The sequence below is a fragment of the Lactuca sativa genome, chromosome 4, assembly GCF_002870075.4.
Source record: "Lactuca sativa cultivar Salinas chromosome 4, Lsat_Salinas_v11, whole genome shotgun sequence".
Taxonomy (NCBI): domain Eukaryota; kingdom Viridiplantae; phylum Streptophyta; class Magnoliopsida; order Asterales; family Asteraceae; genus Lactuca; species Lactuca sativa.
Window position 1 is genome coordinate 120,257,671 of NC_056626.2, and position 15,047 is coordinate 120,272,717.

General features: G+C 38.3%; 1 protein-coding gene across 1 annotated transcript; it reads left to right on the forward strand.

Annotated features, from left to right (window-relative positions):
• Nucleotides 1-5,090: 5,090 nt before the first annotated feature.
• LOC128133505 (uncharacterized) lies at nt 5,091-11,081 on the forward strand. Its single transcript, XM_052770973.1, has 2 exons — nt 5,091-5,553; nt 10,906-11,081. The coding sequence occupies exons 1-2, from the start codon at nt 5,091-5,093 to the stop codon at nt 11,079-11,081; spliced, it is 639 nt and encodes a 212-aa protein (XP_052626933.1).
• Nucleotides 11,082-15,047: the final 3,966 nt, after the last annotated feature.

A 15,047-nucleotide genomic window follows, 5' to 3' on the forward strand; every position in this document is an offset into this window, starting at 1 on the left:
AACTATACTTAACATAGTTTTAATAAAATGTTTGTGTGTAATGGGTATACTTCAATAATAACCCTTTGTTTAATCTATGCTTTATTTAGTAAAAATCCATTTGTTAACTGGTGTATATCTAGATACTAACACAAGAATGTCATATATTGCAATAACACAAAAACACATAATAATATACACCTTGCTCAACATGTTACAAAGTGAAATGAAATTGCTAGTGCTTTTCTGATTCTAACATTTTCTGTAACTGTTATTAGAAAATTTGTAGAAAAATCATAAAATGTCCAAATCAAGTTCTGTAACTTCTGAGAGTTTGGAAAATGAGTCTAGTTTGTTCATAATTTTTATTATAATTTTTAATGACCTCTTACTTGTGTGAAAAAGTCCATAATCGCAGACTGGTCCAGATTGATGTTTAAAATGATAGGCAGTTTTGTAAAAATCACCATAAATTGTAGAAAAATCGTATGGAGATGTGCAAGTAGTCATTTTAAAGCTAAGAAGTGGAACTACATGCACCTAAAACAGTTTTGAAAACTAAAATGTTTAAGTTGTCCAAAACAGTCCGTGAATGGAGTTGAACTTTTCTGATGAAGGCTGTTAGAAAAGTTTAGTTATGTTCTTGGTGTTTTAACTTGTATTCCCCCCCCTAAAAACTTGAGAAAACATGAAAATGTAGGGGTATGAACTCACCTTGAGTGATTTCAGTAGGTAAGTGTTGAAGAAGAGATGTGTTCAACCCAAGAACACTTGAAGAATCACTTGAAGATTCGAAGATCTAACAAGAATGTGATGATGTTTGTGTAAGCAATCTATGATTTTGAGTAGGAGGATGTGTAATAATCATAAGAAAGATGATGATACTTACTAATTGTAGGAGAAGAGTCTTGGAGTATGCCTTGAAATTCTCGAATTAGAGAGAAAAAGATGAGAGAGTTTGGAGTGTGATTCTTGGTAAAAATGAGAAAATGATTAAAGTGTGAGGAGAGAGGATGGATGTCCCAGCCCTAAGAACGTGGGAATAGTTGAAAATAGTGAGAAAGGACCTATGAAGTGACTAGGGATGGGCTGGTGGTGAATAGTGACATGGAGTGGGTATGGGAGTGGTTGCTTGTGTCATAGAAATAAGTAAAGTCAACACTCTACCTTTGTACTTCACCCACTCTCTTTTGGATAAGATTTTATCCTTAAAAATGTGATTAATTAATAGTTAAGGGTCCTTATATGTTAAAATAAAGTTTTGGGTGAAAATCCCATGTTAAAACAATTAAAAACGGGCCTAAAACGCGAATTTAGTTGAAAACCGGGAAGAAAAGCATTCCCAGCAAGACCTCTCGGTCCTAGGCCGAGGTTCGGTCCTTGCTGGTGCCGAGTCGGAAGTGGGTTGCGAACCAGAGGCGAGATGCGAAGGGTCCTAGGCCGAGGGTTCGGTCCGAAGCTCAGAAGCGAGGGTCAGAAGCGAAAGTGGTCAGAAGGGAAGGTTCGGTTCGGTTCTTCTTCATCAGGAGGGTTCGGTTCGGTTCTTCTTCATCAGGAGGGTTCGGTTCGGCAGCCTTCTTCATCAGGAGGGTTCGGTTCCTAAGAGGACTTTCGGTTCCTAAGAGGGGTTTCGGTTCCTAAGAGGGGTTTCGGTTCCTTAAGTCCGTTTTTCGCTTAGACTTCCGTTTTTGGGCTGTTTTCGCCAAATTCGAGGGTCGGGATGCCCCGAGTGATTATAGAAAGTTGGGAGAGATTTCGAGAGAGATTTGAGAGAGATTCCACATACTCAGAGAGATTTGGGAGAGATTTGACATGTTTGGAGAGATTTCACATACAAAGAGATATTTGGGAGAGATTTCACTTTCTTAGAGAGATTTGGGAGAGATTTGACATACTTGGAGAGATTTCACATACAGAGAGATATTTGGGAGAGATTTCACTTTCTTAGAGAGATTTGAGAGAGATTTGACATTCTTGGAGAGATTTCACATACAGAGAGATATTTGGGAGAGATCTCACATACTTAGAGAGATTTGACATACTTGGAGAGATTTCACATACAGAGAGATATTTGGGAGAGATTTCACATACTTAGAGAGATTTGGGAGAGATTCTCGATAAGAAGAGATAGAGTGAAAACGATTGAGAGCGGTTTCGTGTGTGACGAATGTGAGTGTCCGGCTTCGCAATGCAAGGTCCGTAAGCCCCGTTATGCCATGTTTTAGGATCTTACACACTCCCTATGAGTATGCAACATTGTTTTATGGTTCTTGTTCATTGTTTAGCACTAAGGTTAAAGAAATTTAAACACACGAACTTTCCAAGTGATGTTTTCTCATTAAGATAGTGAGTTATACAGAATTTACATAATGCAAACCCTAATATACAAGTTTTAATAGAGTTGACCGGTTTGAATCGTTGACTTTGTCCGGCTTTGACTTGACCCGAATTTGACTATTGTCACATCATCCCCCCGTTAGAGGGAATTTCGTCCCGAAATTTACGCTTTGGCCGGGACTTTAAGAGTTTAGGAAAAGATGCGGGTACCTTCCCTATCACAACGCGTTTTAAAGCCGTGAGGGCAGCAGATCCCATAAGAACTCTGCAGTTAAGCGTGCTCGGGCGGGAGTAGTACCGGGATGGGTGACCCCCTGGGAAGTCCTCGTGCCGAGTGGCCCAAAGCGGACAATATTGTGATACGTGCCAGAGGGGGATGTTACAGATTGGTATCAGAGCACGGTTTATAGTGAATTAAGTATATCAAACAACATAGGATATACAAACTATAAACACATTTGGGACTAAGAGTCTCTGATTTTAAAACATTCTAACCGGTTATACTTTTAGAAAACGAATAGTTCTTGTTTAAAAGTATACCTACATGCATTGCATACTCGCGTAGTGTCATAACTAGAAGAACATAAACTAAAAGAAGAGGAGTTGAACGCTACGAGTATGCCTTGGTATGAGTAATCAGTTTTGGGAAGGATATAGCCTGATCAACTATATTAGTCCGGGAAGTGACTTACTCATATCGGGGGATAGTCGTAGGAGGGCAACAAATCTAATAACCTAACTTCACCCTACAAAGAATGCTATAAGAACCAAATCTAAACATTTAAAATACTATAGGAGTATTTGTATGTTGCTATATCGCAATATTATTAATATCTACCGCTATCTGCTTCTTACCCCTCTATTCTCGCGCAGACGACATGGCAGGATTTCACCTACCAGGAGACCCATACTTTCCCAACCAGGGAAATGCCGGCTGGATTGAGGAAGAGCCCGAAGAGCTGATTGAAGAGGATCCCGAAGAAGAACCCAAAGAAGAAGAAGAAGAGGAGGTAGACGAAGAAGAAGAAGAAGAAGAGGAAGACGACGAGGTGGACATGGATGAGGATGAAGGTGAAGAAGAGCCAGAGGAGGAAGTCTTCAACCCTCCTTACATCGCGAGGGTACCGGCAAACTGCTGGGGGCACAACGGGCCTGAGCCCCGTTGGGCAACCATGATCGAGAGGTGGAGCCGGCAACAACGCCAGAGGTCACCCTATGGCGACCAACGAGGTTACTATGACCTCAGTCACGGGGGACCGGCTGACAGAGCTCTCCCCGTTATGACCCAGCACATCACGAACTTGGGGAACCAGGGTAGGGAAATGGCAGACCAGGTTCGAAATCTCAGCGCTATTACGGCAGCCACCGATGCACGCACCCGGGATTTGGAGAGGGACTTCTATCCATTGGACCAAATCATCGAGGACCTTATCGCTGCTCGAGCGGAGGTAAGGGAGTACCAGGAGAGGCACGCAGCTCTCGAGGAGAGAGTGATCGCGACCGAACGCTAGATTGCGGAGCTTCAGGGAGCCTCGACCTCATCCCAGGGCCACCATGGACCAGATGCTACCCGCCACGAGTAGTGTTCGCGCTACTTATATTTTGTTATAAATCTAGGATTTCGAGTATGCGTTGGTGCTACACTTTATTGCGAATAGGTTGACCTCGCGACTAAGTGATCACACTAGTCAAAGGGGCTTTTGTACTGCCAAAACTTTATCTTTTATTATGATGTAATGTAGACCCTTATGAGGCCAAATGTATCAAAACAATATGTACTAACAAATTATCAATGAATGTGGCATGTATTTTACTTCCTTAGATGCTGACACAAACCAAACATATGACTCTGCTCGGGTCAACACTATTAAATTCATAAGTTTAAATGCATAAACTTTTCGATGAATTATCTTCTAAATTAGTAAACTCGGATAAAATACAATTGAGATGAAACAAGTAACACTCGACTCGTTATCACCATTGAAGTCTTACCGACAAGTCTTTTCTTTTATTTTTTTTGTGTCAGAACCATGCCACCAAGGAAAAGACCAAGACCTTCCGGAAACTCAGCACCACCCCCTCTGCCACCACCTCCGGAGTTTGATTCTGTGATATTTCAGGCTGCAATAACAGCAGCCGTGGCGGCAGCAATGTCGCAAATGGGTACAAATGGTTCCGGCGGTTCCGGATCCGGGAATACTAACTCGAATCAGGGGGACAGCACGGGGCGTATTAAGGAGTGTTCTTACAAAGACTTCACGAATGGCAAACCCGATCTTTTCGACGGAAGTGGGGGCATCATAGCGCTGATGCAATGGTTCGAAAGGACCGAAGCAGTCTTCGAAATCTGTGCTTGTCCCGAAGCGAGCAAAGTCAAGTATGCGGCATTCACTTTCACAAGAAAAGCTCTTACTTGGTGGAATGGCCGAGTTAAGTCACTTACTCCTACAATGGCTAACTCCATAGGCTGGGAAAACTTAAAAGCGTTGATGTTAAAGGAGTATTGCCCGAGGGGAGAAATACAAAAACTCGAAGAAGAACTCTGGAATCTCAAGATGTCGGGGACGGATCTCGAAGCTTATACTGCCCGATTCAATGACCTAGCACTCCTCTGTCCGACAATGGTCACCCCGGAGGAGAAAAAGGTAGAACGATACCTTTGGGGGCTATCATCCCAGATTCATGATAGTGTTCTGGCCTCGAAACCTACTACCTTTGAGAGTGCCAATGAATTGGCACAACAACTTATCGATCATAGGGCCAGCCGTGGCACCATGGTCGCCACCACCGACCAAACGAAAGGAGGGAACAACAAGAGGAAGTTTTGGAACAGTAAGAAGAAACAACCGGTGCAGGACCCCACAAAGAAGCAACAGACTGTTGCTGTCCGTGCAGCCACTACTGCTACCGCTCCAGCGCCACCAAAGCAATACGCAGGAACTCTTCCCAAGTGCAACAAGTGCAGCTTCCACCATACCGGTGCTTGTCAGGAAATGCACTGCAGAAATTGCAACCGTAAGGGGCACACTGCTCGATTTTGTAAGGTGCCAGCCCAATCCGCCCCTCAAGTCGCCCCAACCGCCAACACCGGAGCAAGTCAAACCTGTTACGGATGTGGAGAGGCAGGGCACTTCAAAAGAAACTGCCCAAAAGCACGAAACACCAATGCTGGAGGTGTAGGGAGAGTCCTGACGATGGGACACGGAGAAGCAGTCAAGGACCCCTCGGTGGTTTCTGGTACGTTTCTCCTCAATAACACATATGCATGCGTACTATTTGATAGTGGAGCAGAGAGGAGTTTTGTGAGCCATGAATTCAAACAATTACTAAAACAAACTCCTTATTCATTAAAAGATACATACGTAGTAAAAATGGCTAATGGGAAAGAAGAGCACACTAATGATATATACTCAGGGTGTACCCTCACTCTAGACAACCATTCGTTTAAAGTAGACCTGATGCCGGTCACAATAAAATGCTTTGACATAATCATCGGTATGGATTGGGTAAGTTCCCATCGTGCCGACATTCTATGTTACGAAAGGGCCGTTCGCCTTAATCTGCCAAATGGCGAAACCCTCTTCATCTATGGCGACAAACCCAGTTCAAATTTGCAAGTCATCTCTTGCGTCAAGGCCCAAAAGTATCTCCGAAAGGAGTACCACACATTTCTAGCCCACGTAATAGATACGAAACAAGAGGTGAAGGATATCAAGGACATTCCCGAGGTGTGCAACTATCCCGATGTATTCCCCGAAGATCTTCCAGGTGTACCCCTCGCACGCCAAGTCGAATTCCGGATCGACTTAATCCCAGGAGCTACCCCCGTCGCCAAGGCTCCATACCGCTTAGCACCGGCAGAAATCCAAGAACTTTCCAGCTAGTTAAATGAACTGTTGAGCAAAGGATTCATCAGGCCAAGCTTCTCACCCTGGGGAGCACCGGTCCTGTTTGTAAAGAAGAAGGACGGATCTTTTCGCATGTGCATAGACTACCGGGAGCTAAACAAACTCACTATCAAGAACCGATATCCCCTGCCCCGAATCGATGACCTCTTCGACCAACTCCAAGGAGCAAGCTACTTTTCAAAAATCGACCTGAGGTCGGGTTATCATCAACTACGATTTCAAGAAGAGGATATTCCCAAGACTGCGTTCAGAACTCGCTACGGGCACTATGAGTTTGTGGTAATGCCCTTCGGATTAACGAACGCACCGACGGTATTTATGGACCTGATGAATCGAGTGTGTCGACCCTACTTAGACAAATTCGTGATTGTATTCATCGACGATATTTTAATCTACTCCCGAAGCGAGGAAGAGCACCGTCAACATCTCCGGCTAATCTTGGAAACACTGAGGGCTGAGAAGCTTTACGCTAAATTCTCTAAGTGCGAATTCTGGATCAGAGAAGTGAATTTTCTTGGCCATGTGGTTAGCGAGAAGGGGATACACGTGGACCCCTCTAAAATCAAAGCTATCAAAAACTGGTCAGCACCTACAACGCCGACGAAAATTCGACAATTTTTAGGGCTCGCCGGCTACTACCGAAGATTCATACAAAACTTCTCCAAGATCGCCAAACCACTCACCACCTTGACTAAAAAAGGTGTGGTATTTAAGTGGGGAGATAAACAAGAAGCCGCTTTCCAGACATTAAAACAAGCCCTATGCAGTGCACCAGTTTTGTCTCTTCCAGAAGGAACTGATGACTTCGTGGTATATTGCGATGCTTCAAATAATGGCCTCGGATGCGTGCTCATGCAGAGAGGGAAAGTCATCGCCTACGCATCAAGACAAATTAAAACACACGAAGTTAATTACACTACCCATGACCTTGAACTGGGGGCGGTAGTGTTCGCCTTAAAGATCTGGAGACACTACCTCTACGGCACAAAATGCACCATCTTCACCGATCACAAAAGTCTTCAGCATATCCTCAATCAAAAAGAGCTCAACATGCGGCAACGAAGATGGGTTGAACTGCTAAACGACTATGAGTGCGAAATTCGCTACCACCCGGGTAAGGCCAATGTAGTGGCTGATGCCCTAAGCAGGAAGGAATACTCGGGCCGCCGAGTAAGATCCTTAACCATGACCATCCATTCCCACCTGACCACGCAAATCAGGGAAGCCCAACTAGAAGCCTTGAAACCAGAGAATGTGGCAGGTGAGGCATTAAGGGGAATGGATAAGAACTTAGAAGTCAAGGATGACGGAACTCGTTATCTCAGTAACCGAATCTGGACACCGAAGTTCGGTGGGATCCGAGACGTGGTCATGAATGAAGCACACAAGACTCGATACTCCATCCATCTAGGGTCAGACAAAATGTATCTAGACCTCAAAAAGTTATACTGGTGGCCGAATATGAAAGCCGAGATTGCTACTTATGTGGGCAAGTGTCTGACTTGCGCCAAGGTCAAGGTGGAATACCAGAAACCCTCAGGACTACTACAACAGCCTGATATACCGGAATAGAAGTGGGAACGGATAACCATGGACTTCATAACCAAGTTGCCTAAGACTTCAGGCGGGTTTGACACTATATGGGTAATCATAGACAAATTGACCAAGTCTGCGCACTTCCTGCCAATAAAGGAAACCCACAAGATGGAGAAGTTAACCAGGATATACATCAAGGAGATTGTGCGACTGCATGGTGTACCAATATCTATTATCTCAGACCGAGATAGTAGGTTCACTTTGCGATTTTGGCAGTCCCTGCAGAAATCCTTGGGAACTAGGCTAGACATGAGTACGGCCTACCATCCACAAACCGACGGGCAAAGCGAGCGCACTATACAAACATTAGAAGACATGTTGAGAGCCTGTGTGATAGACTTTGGTAAAGCATGGGATACCCATTTGCCGCTGATTGAATTCTCCTACAATAACAGCTATCACACTAGCATTAAGGTTGCTCCATTCGAGGCTCTTTACGGTCGCAAGTGCAGATCACCCCTATGTTGGGCTGAAGTGGGGGATACTCAGATAGCTAGGGGGCAAGTCCCTAATAGCACCCTCACTGGTCCTGAAATCATAAGGGCGACCACAGAAAAGATTGTTCAAATCCGAGAAAGGCTGAAGGCCTCCCGAGATCGGCAAAAGAGTTACACGGATAAGCGACGCAAACCTTTGGAATTCCAGGTTGGTGATCGAGTGCTACTAAAAGTTTCCTCTTGGAAAGTAATGGTGCATTTTGGAAAGCGTGGGAAACTGAATCCAAGGTATATTGGTCCATTTGAAATCCTTGCCAGGATGGGACCAGTGGCATACAAACTTCGATTACCTCAAGAACTCGATAAGGTACATCCCACCTTTCACGTATCGAACCTGAAGAAGTGTCTGTCCGACGAGACACTTATAATACCTCTCGACGAGATCGAAGTTAACAAAAATCTCCACTTCGTAGAGGAGCCAGTTGAGATTATGGATCGGGAGGTCAAAAGAACGAAACAAAGTCGTATTCCCATCGTGAAGGTTCGATGGAACGTTAAACGAGGACCTGAGTTCACCTGGGAGCGCGAAGACCAAATGAAACAAATGGTACCAGAGCCAGGGCATGGGTCGATGTGTTCGACGAGGACGTCGAACCCTATAATGGGGGGTGAAAGTGGGTTAGATCTGATCCCACATCGTCTGGGAAGGAGAACTAAGCATTCCTTATAAGGGGTGTGGATACCTTCCCTATCACAACGCGTTTTAAAGCCGTGAGGGCAGCAGATCCCATAAGAACTCTGCAGTTAAGCGTGCTCGGGCGGGAGTAGTACCAGGATGGGTGACCCCCTGGGAAGTCCTCGTGCCGAGTGGCCCAAAGCGGACAATATTGTGATACGTGCCAGAGGGGGATGTTACAATATCTTGAGCAATTGAGCAGTTTTGGACCAAACAATAGACATAAAAAGGAAGTGAGTTTCCAATAGCAGTTCTAGCCTTTACATTGAGATTCAACATCCTTTTTTCTTCATTGTTATAACAAGGAACAAATTTCCCTTTTAGCTTACTGCAAGATGCACCATTATTGGATGATTGATGAATAACATCTTTAAGACCTTTTTTGACGACGTCGAGTATATCGAAATCCATGAACTCTAGAACTGTCATGGCCTTTGATTTCCAATCAAAGAAGTTGTATTTGTCAAACGGAGGGATCTTATTACAGACAGATAACTTAGGAACAAAAGAGGTCGACATGATTACTTGATTGTACCACAAACATGCTCTGATACCAATTGAAGGTTTGTATTTGATCGGATACACTTCATGTATGAATAAGAAACATAAAACAAATCTAGGCAAAATAATCAATAACATAGAAGTTCTACAAATTATTCCTTTCACCAAGAATTTTTTTTTTGTCTTCACAAAGAAGACTGGTTTGTCACAAAGACGAATGACACAAAGCCACGATCGCAACATTAGGGTTTGCCCAATGTTGTATATATATATATATATATATATATATATATATATATATATATATATATATATATATTAATCTATACATGTATATCCCTTGATTAAAGAGATTGCGTCTAATATATACTAAAGATTAGATCCTTATCACAAAGATTACAAACCTAATATCTATTCTATATTTATCTATAATAATTGCCTAATAAACAAAGGATTACAATTAGATAACTATACTAAGTGCTGACGCTGTTGAACTTGAGACGCTAGCGCTGTTGACTTGTATAAGCTGATGCTGATATATCAACTTGTCATGTGTTTGACTCATCAGATCATAAGCTGTGACCTTATAGAGAATGATTTCAGATGAGAAAAAAGGAGGAGTTCCATACCCTATTCAAGATGAGAGAAAGTTCTGGTCATGTTATGGACTGAGGTTTGCTCAAGGAATAAGGATTATGGTTACCTTGCGCATCAGTGGATATGTGTTTAGGTTCAGGTTGAGGGTGTGTTAGAGCCTCTCTTCCTGTTCTTGTCTGATTAAGGCTTTAGGGTTCAAAGCATAACCCAATCACCTGACTGAAGTATGGTCGGATAAGGTCTTGACTTATGATTGATTATGCTTGGTATGGTAGCTGAATGGTAAGACCATGGGTTGGGACCATGGTAGTATAGTGGTGTTGTAAGACTGCAGAGTGGCCATAGCATTCACTAGGCATCAGTTGAAGCATCCTAGGCATCTTGTTATCAAGAAAGTACTCATGCATATTATCCCACATGTCTTTAGCGGTGTAGGAATCAGTGGTAATGACTTATAAGACAGAGGGGTCACAAGTGGAGTAGAACTAAGATTTCACCCGAGAGTTAATGGATGTCCAATCTTCATCATCTTTACTGGCTGGATTGGATTTTCCAGTTATATGGCCAAGAACTTTAGCACCTGTACACATATCTTTGAAGATACGACACCATAACTTGTTTTCGGATCCATCATATGTGAGTTTAAAATTGAAGTGGTTATAAACATTAGTGACTGGATGACTACATAAACAAGTTGTTAGGCAGTAGGAGTTGTGGTGCTACTAGAGGAGTTTGACAAGGTCATGATTAATCGAGAAATCGATGAATAAACAGAAGTAAAAGAGCAATTTAATAACCAGAAAACTAACCGTAGGTAGAAGGAATTGTAGTATAACTACTACACGAACCCACACCGTTCTAATTAGTGGCGAGGCAATGGGAGTAGGAGGAATCGATTGTGAGAAGCATGAAGTCAGGGGATATACGAAGGTAGCAACAGTACTTGAACGATTACAAGTGGCGGTTGATCAATCGTCAAGTAGCAGGTGAAGGTCTGAGGAGCGGGAGAAAAAAAAAGGCATGATTGCTAGACTTTCGTGCGTCGTACATCGTGATGGCTTTGATACCATGTTTGTGGAAATGATCTCCTAAGAATTTGTATTGAACTCTCATTAGTATATATACAAATTACAATATATAAAATAAACAAAAGACCTCTATACTATACATGGATATGAAACCAACATTAGAATATACAAATAATGAAATAAATAAATAAGTAAAAAAGCTATGAGCTTTAGGCTTGTAAAGTAAAAAAAAAAATATTAGATATCTCAAAATATTTTATTATTTATTTCTATTGATTTTCTAAAATTTATTTTATTTTATTTTATTTTTATTTTTATGTGTTAATCGTAATTGATGTCTTGTGTTCTAACTCGAGCTTCATTTTTGTTATATAGAAAATATTATGATTTACTAATGCACTCTTTTTTTAATTGACTAGGTAATTTATTGTAACAATTAAGCGTTTACACTTTTCTTTTATTGGATTGAATTTGTGAACATTGTTTATACATATTCGGGTAAGTATTTCAATTCTATTCATTTATATATTTTTATAACTTGTTTATATAAGGGAGGTACTACCGCAACTTTTCCTCATTTTATGACTTTTTAATTCCAATTTCTAGAAACATATTGACTAGCTTTATTAAGTAGATGGTGATTTGCATATTATTAAATAGTAAAAAGGTTAGCTATTATTTATTTAAAAGTAAATTATAGTTTTGGCCCTTAAGGTTTGGTCAGATTTGTAGTTTCAGTCTAACTTTGGAAAATTTGACAAAATACATTCCTATGGTTTAAAAAAAAAAATACCGTACACCTTTAAACATTTAAAAAGACCATTTTACCTTTATATACCCTTTTATATATATATATATATATATATATATATATATATATATATATATATATATATATATACTTTTATATATATATATATATATATATATATATATATATATATATATATATATATATATATATATATATATATATATATATATATATATATATATATATATTTGTTTAATTTTTTTTGTATTTTTCCATTTACATTTTATTTGTTTATTTATATTTCTTATGATTTATATTTATATTTTTTTAAATTTTATTCGATTATTTTTTTAATGTGTTTTTTATATTTTGGTGGTTTACATATTTTGACGTTTTTTTTGAATAATTTTTCTAGTTTTTTTTATGTTTTGTTCGAATATATTTTTAAATGTTTTTTTTGATCTTTTTTTTATACTTTTGTAAAGCTTTTTACAAATATTTTTTGGATAAAAAATATAAAAAACTTTGTTAAATGTGAGTATGATTAACACATATTAGGTATAAAACTATTTATTTTAACAGGGTTATTATATAGGTTTACCGGATTCGAAACGATTGTCAATGCCTTCGAGTTCAATTTTTCTAATTTTAGAAATATTTTAACATTTTGTTCCGAATGGTAAATGTTATAAGAATTCTTATAACTCAAACACACGTTTCAATGTTTTTGAGTTTATTTTTTATTTTTAGAAATTATATTCGTTTTGGAGTTACATGGTTTCCAATTAGCCATTATATAACTTGAAACTTGTTTTCGAATTTTGGTTAGCATATCTATTAATCCTATTATAAATAATTTTATACCTAATCTATATTAATAATATTCACATGTAACGAACTTTTTCACATTTATTACAAAAAATATTTTAAAAAGTATTAACAAACAAAACGTCAAAAAAATGTATTCAAACAACACGTCAAAAAATTAGAAAAAATTATTCCAAAAAACATAATTTTTTTAACAAACTATATGTAACAAAACAATATATTCTAAAAAAATATCAAATAAAATCTAAACAATCAAAATATAAATAATATAAAATAAAATGTAAGCAAAAAAACATAAAAAAAAATTAAACAATTATATATATATATATATATATATATATATATATATATATATATATATATATATATATATATATATAAAACAAAAATATAAAAGTAAGGATAAAATCATCTTTTTAAGTGGAATAAGGATATGCAGTGTAATTTTTTAAACCATATGGATGTATCTTGTCAAATTTTTAAAGACTGGACTGAAAATGTGAATTTAACAAAACCATAGTGATCAAAACTGTAATTTGCTCTTTCTTTAAATTAATTATTTTTGGATAAAAGAGAGGGACATCTCATGTGGGCAAGCGACATAGAAGACAATCAAAGAGTCTGAATGGTTTAAAATAAACAAACGATCAAAGTAGAAACAAAATGGAAAGTCAAAGTGGAACCATTAAAACGATCTTTCGACTACGATGTTTATTCATGAAGCAAAAGTTCTATCAATATTCAAATCTGGTGATGGTTTGAACTCTGATGGATATATCAATCAAGAAAAAATCATTATCAATACATTAACACTAACATTACCACCATCAGCAGCATTCATAATATATTAATCGAATACAGTTATAAAAAAAATGACCTAAAACTAACTTATTCTATTATTGATGCCGTTTTAAACAATATATGGCCATAGAACTAGAAGATTTTATATGTAAGCGAGTCCACCAAGAATTAGTAATTGCATTTTAGTATTTGGAATATAACTGAAAACATATATCTGTTTAGCGAATGAGTGGTCCTAACTAATAAAACGACCATTGAAAGTTAATCAAGATTATTCACTTGCCATACATTATTGCATTTTTGTATTCTAACAAATCAAACAAAAATTAAACTTATTTCGAATTAATTTCAATAACTTCCATCAGAAAAGTCCTTAGTTTTGAATTTGATAAAATTTTGAAACTATGGTCAATATACATATATTTTGTTAGTAATCGGATTTTATGATTTCGGAAATGATTTCACTCGTAAGAAATAAATTTAATACTTCGATTCTTGTAGCATTTTTAGATTTTGTCATTCTTTTTCATGTATTGTCTATTTAAAGCCTCAAAATAAATATAACAACAGAGCGAATTCGATCCAAACCCATAACAATTATATGAGTTTGAATATTAGTTTTTTTTTATTTGTTTATTCGTTTACGATCCGTACCCATTAAACATAGTTTTTGAGAGTTTGTAAGTTGTTTATGTGTTTCTTTGAGTTTCAAGGGTTGTTTTCATGTGTTTTGTGATGGATTTTGATACGAAATAAAAGTTTCTTTTTCATAAAAATAGGCAACCGAGACTTTAAAAATAACAATTTATTTTTAGTTCATAACAAAATCGAACCATCATGGATCCATTTATAGAGGTTAGAATGGAATAAAACCAACCATATGATGTTTTAGAGATAACCTTTAAAGCATTTGAACCCACTTGGTTTTGGAGTTTTGATGAAGATAGCAAAAATCAAAGTGTATGATTTTTGTACATGTATCCATCATCAAGAGTAAGACACTTGGAATGCTAGTTCCTTGTTGTATTCTTGAGTGTCTTAAGCCTTTAAGTGCTTAACTCAATTAAGCACTAAAGGGAACAACTCAAGAGGTCTTCTAAACCACAAAACTAACTTCAAAAGAGAGAGAGGAGGAAAAATAGGGAGAATTTCGGCCACATGCTTCAAGAGAAGAAATGAGACCAAAAACTTGCATATTTCTCATACATAAGACACTCCTTATATAGTCCATGAGAGGTATGACTTAACCATTAAAATATTCAAAAGTAATGGTAGCATTTAGAAGCATGGAAGACAAAAGATGGAAGGTTGACAAGCAACCTCCCACACCTTCATCATACTTTGGGCCATGCTTATTTAAAAAGAAAGATTCTTTATTTTTTTTTTATAAACTCAAAGTTTATAAAATATAAACTCTGTCTTTAGGTAAAAGACAAAAGAATCCAACTAGCCCGAAAGGATGTGCATGACTTATTAATTCATAGCATATGAAAAAATAACTAGTAATACTCTCTTATAATTATTATTCTCACAAAACAATAATTA